Source organism: Penaeus vannamei, chromosome 40 (genome assembly GCF_042767895.1).
Source record: "Penaeus vannamei isolate JL-2024 chromosome 40, ASM4276789v1, whole genome shotgun sequence".
Classification (NCBI taxonomy): Eukaryota; Metazoa; Arthropoda; class Malacostraca; order Decapoda; family Penaeidae; genus Penaeus; species Penaeus vannamei.
Genome location: NC_091588.1, coordinates 4,481,575 through 4,486,574, shown reverse-complemented (window position 1 = coordinate 4,486,574; position 5,000 = coordinate 4,481,575). Strand labels below are relative to the sequence as shown.

The 5,000-nt window shown below is 35.2% G+C and overlaps 2 protein-coding genes across 3 annotated transcripts in view; one reads left to right on the top strand and one right to left on the bottom strand.

The window, feature by feature from the left end:
- LOC138860226 (uncharacterized) overlaps positions 1 to 788 on the top strand; it is a 1,544-nt gene extending 756 nt beyond the window's left edge. Inside the window, exons 2-3 of the mRNA XM_070117426.1 lie at positions 1 to 19; positions 223 to 788. The exon at positions 1 to 19 is cut by the window's left edge and continues 489 nt beyond it. Of these exons, the coding sequence (XP_069973527.1) occupies positions 1 to 19; positions 223 to 370 (167 nt within the window). The 3' untranslated portion in view covers positions 371 to 788. The remainder of the gene's footprint in view (positions 20 to 222) is intronic.
- Positions 789 to 4,205: 3,417 nt separating this feature from the next.
- Positions 4,206 to 5,000, bottom strand: part of LOC113812673 (putative per-hexamer repeat protein 5) — a 3,410-nt gene continuing 2,615 nt past the window's right edge. For both annotated transcript variants that reach the window (XR_011398277.1, XM_070117327.1), the window contains 2 exons: positions 4,720 to 5,000; positions 4,206 to 4,427 (listed from right to left, as the gene is read on the bottom strand). The exon at positions 4,720 to 5,000 is cut by the window's right edge. Coding sequence is in view for 1 of the 2 variants with exons in the window: in XM_070117327.1 (XP_069973428.1) it covers positions 4,286 to 4,427; positions 4,720 to 5,000 (423 nt within the window). In the remaining variant the exon portion in view is untranslated. The remainder of the gene's footprint in view (positions 4,428 to 4,719) is intronic.

Genomic DNA, 5,000 nt, shown 5'->3' with positions numbered 1-5,000 from the left:
GCGTCACGTACCAGTACAGGTGAGGCGCCGCCGGGAGGCTCAGGCGGTCTGGCGGATGCAGAAGCCTGATAAAGGACAGAATGTTAACGTTATTCGCACAGTGTGTTATGTTTTTTGTGTATCTGTGTGCTTGTGTATATACTGCACACACACAAACAAACACACACACACACACACATACACACTTCCCTATCTTTTTATCTAACAGTATCTTCTCCGCAGCTTCATGTGTGGCGCGGAGACGGTGTTCGACCAGAGGGAGCTAACCTGCGTGGATCCCTCAGTGGCGAGTCCTTGCGAGGAATCCTACAACTATTACTTCACCAACGAGCAGTTCGGTCTCCCTGAGGAAAAGATACAATTTATATAGAGATGTATAGAAATTGCCTGTTGTTACGTACAGTCGCGGTTGAACTGTTGAGTTCCTGATGTGAAGCTTCGAAATACTGCATTGAAGATCCACTGGACTTGGGTCGAAGCTCCGAAACACAGTATCGGTCAGCATACCATACTGAAGCTTAGATACTTCAAAATGAACACTAAAACTACCACATCCAAGCCTGAAATCACGAAATTAAACCCGGAAACATGGTAATAACATTTCGAAACACTAGATTGAAACCTAGACACACTACACTGAATCTTTAAGCAAACATATAAATAAAATACAGAATTGGAGCCTCAACACACCATTTTGACACATTATAGCACCATACTGAAGCCTTGGAGTATTATGGGTTGCATTAGTTGATGATTCGAGACGAGTTTCATATCGTGTTGACAACAGTCCGGACCGTGAGTGTACAAGATTTTTTGTTTATATATTATCTTTTGTAAATAAATATGATGTGTTGATTATACGCAAATGTGTTAATACATCCCTTTTATCTTTCATGAAAAGAATCACAGAATGAAAAAGGATTTACAGTTTTTCATTACAAGAAGTGATTGTAACTACTTCTATTACATGTAAAAACTTGGAAGTGAATATAATCGTAAGCATGATAGTAATATTAATAGTTGATTATTTTTTATGATAAAAACATAAACGTATAAATGGCAATGACATTAATGATAACAATACAGAAATTAGAAATATTGAAAATTCATCCATGTAATATTATTATAGTTACAATTATGGCTACTTATTATTTGTTATGGCTATAACAATGATCATATAACCATTCATTGTTATAATAATCATATAAAGGAAAACAACACAGAAATAAATAAACTGATAATTCATTCATCAAAAACAATAATGGAAGTAACAAAGGCACAAGTGTAAAATAGACAATGAAAAGTAAAATGATAACGCTAAAGATGACAAAGATAACTAATAGCCTTTAATTCATAATAATAATAGTGGCAATGATACTGACCATAAATGTGTTCATAATGGAAAAAAAAAAAAAAAAAAAAAAAAAAAAAAAATATATATATATATATATATATATATATATATATATATATATATATATATATATATATTGCTACAACTAACCATAATCATTATTATTGATCAATGTCATTAGTTTCCATTATTATTATCATTGTTATCATATTGTATTTTTCAGCATATCATTAATGGTAATACCATTTATCTAACCTTAGCGTTAGCATTCTAAGCTTAAATGAACAAATACTGTTCTCAGTGGGGGGGGGGGGGTTCTTTTGTCATTATCACCTCATACTTTTTTTCTTTCTTTTTTTGAGAAATGTGCTTTAAAAATCGATCGTAAATGCAGTCACTGGTCCTTTACAATCTCCCTTTTACGAGTCCAGACCTAAATGCACCCAGTACCTATCGCATTGACTCCCAAGGTGAAAGGTCACACTTCGAGTCGACCCGAGTTGGAAGGGCATCTAGACAGGAAAGAAAAGCAGGGAAAAAAATCTATAAAGTCTTACAAAGGCACCGCTTGGACCCTGAATTTTGGACTCCCAGGCTTACGACACGACCAGTCCATGTGCATGACATTCAAGGAGTCACCGTATTTTTCTCTAGTAGTATAAGGAAGATCATTGTCAGGATGCTCTGTTTCGTAAGACAGAGTATTCTATTAAAGGGTTTGATTTATTTTGATAGATACTAAACAACAATTGACAAACACTAGATATTAGCGGCAATAGTCGCGGACAAGTAATATGTAAAGATACCCTTAAATCATATTTGCCACTTTCCCTCAAATCTCAGAAACAGATGTGGGTCGAAAACAGAAAGCTGTCGCGGCCTCCGAACATTGATTATATTTGGCAGAAACACCATTTTTTACATTTAACGTACGACTTCATAGGCGCAGGAAAAGGGGGGCAGCACAAAACTTCTATGCCCTACTCCTCAAATTTCGAGGACATTCTCTGTAAACAAACAGTGTGTACAGATATGATTATTATATTACAGTGTATGTACCATCTATGCCTATGTTAATATAACTTATTTTACTTGTAAGCCCTGCATTCTACTGTCCAGTCTTAGAGTCACGGTCCCTCAGACATTCCATGCAGGCACCAACCCCCTCAGCCAATCAGAGAGAGAGACAGCTGAGCCCAAGGATATCGCGAGTTACCTTTATTTTGTCCTGGCGCCTACGTATTTTGTACTTTGATGCGTGTGGTGACTTCTTTCATTAAGGCTCACTTGTTATACGAGTTTCAAGAACCTACGGATAAAAGAACCCAGAAGACAGAGCAGTTCCTTAGTTACCCAGTTGTTGAGAACACCGAACCTTGCAACTGAGAGGATAGCTACAGCTGAGTCTGGTGCCCAAAATTGAATAAGCATTATGTCAAATATCAACTGAATAGAAATATGCAGAAATTAATGAAGTTAATGGGTTTGAGGGTCCCATACATTAGCTAAAAGACGTATGAAGCAAATTATATTGGACTAAAGTACTGCATTTTCGGCATGTAGGAATATTAAAGTTGCCTTGCATCTTACGAAATCTGTCACTATAGAGACTAGTTTATTAATCTAGCCAATTTTATGGATATAAGTGGTATGTTAGATTTTTTTAAATCCATCTAATAGAATCGAATGAAAATAGGTAAACAAGATATTTCTTTTTCAAATTATATTGGCCTATATCTAAAGCTGTACTGTATATGTATCGAGCATTGTATTTATGTGTATATCCGTATATGCATACATATGCGTATTATTCAAAATTTTCCATAAATTCTAATCATAATCCTATATAATCATGTACTAATGCACCATGAAGTAGAACAGTTTCGTTCCAGTATGATATTATTATTATTGTTGTTATTTATTGTCCAAGTCTCAGCTGGAATACTTCTTTGTCCATTGTAAACACTAAATAGCTCTTACTGTTTCGGGCAATGAGAAGTATGAGCATATGTTTATTCGTATATGCATACATATATGTGTTATCCAAATATTTCCATAAATTCTAGTTATAATCCTACATAAGCATGTATTAATGCACCATGAAGTAGAACAGTTTCGTTCCAGCATGATTTTATTATTGTAAACACTTATTTTATCACGAAATAGCTCTTACTGTTTCGGGCAATGATAAGCATAAGCATATGTGAGGTAGACTAGCCCTTGCTGTAAAGAACTGACCTTGATTCAGTTTTTTTTAACAGAAATGAGAATAGCTTTAGAATGTCACTTGTATTCTGGTAGGCCTAACATCCTTTACAATGCAGTAAATAATGCTGACGAGTGATCCAAAAGCAAATTGCATTTTGATTTTCTTTTTCGATAGTAGTAAAGCCTTTTATGGGTACTGCAATTTATAATGCATCTTTTCTTCTTTTTGACATTTGTTTTATTCTTGTTTTGCTTCTGTAATGAGTCCTGGAATAGGATAGCTTATATATCTGAGATTTCCTGTTCATTTGAACAACACTTTTGGCAGGCTGATGTACCAAAGTGCCTAATGAACAATATGATGTTCTGATATGGGGTGTATTTAACTCATTGTAACATTTACCATAATTGTAGTTGAACATTCAATGAAAGCAAAGGAAATTGAGTCCATTGTATGCATTTCTGTATGAGGTTTAGCTCGTTAGTCTTTTTTCAGTTTATATCTGTGAGAATGGTGCTGATATTGTTGATTATATATTTGATTCTCAGTTACACTAGCTTGATTTAAGTGATCTACAAATCCCAACTGATAGTTCCATGAATAGTTGAATCATGTTTGATATGGACATCACTGAGAGAGAAATTGTAATACTTAAACTTTATTTAATATCATATAAATATACATTCGTTGTGTCGGCAGAAAAGTCGTCTTCTTCAGCAGACTTATTGCGATTTTTCTTCAGGGCGACCGAACTGCTCGTTTGTGTAGTAGTAACTAGAGGATTCCTGGCATGGGACAGCATCAGACTGGACCTTGCAGGTAAGTTCCTTTTGGTCGAATACAGAACCCTCACCGCACAGGAAGCTGGAGAACAAATAGGGCATTTTATATTACTTTGGATTGTCTTAAAATTCAGCTTCTGAAAATCAGACTTTAGTAAAAAGAGTAACCAATCATGTATTCATAGCTTTACAGATGATGTGTAAAATCTCAAAATAATACTTCATATCATAATCTTATATAAAAAATAAAATAAGGCTGATTTTATCTATCTATCTATCTATCTATCTATATATATATATATATATATATATATATATATATATATATATATAGCTGTATATATAAATTCACTATGCAATATTATAGAACATACCTGTACTGATAGGTTTCGATAGCACCAGTGGAGAAACGAGCTGGGTAACAGATGTGGAAAACACGGCACGAGTTCTCCTCATCAGCGTAATATCCATAGGGACGGTCAGTGCAGGAGAAGGAGGTTGAGACTCTTCCCAGTAGTTGAGAGGCTCCAGCGGGAAGATTCAGAGGCTCAAACACTCCATCAGCTGGAAGAGGGTCAATTTGGAATCCACTTCCGAAAGAGGAACCAGTCTGCGATCCACTGAGGAATGAGGAACCTGAGCCAAATCCACTTGA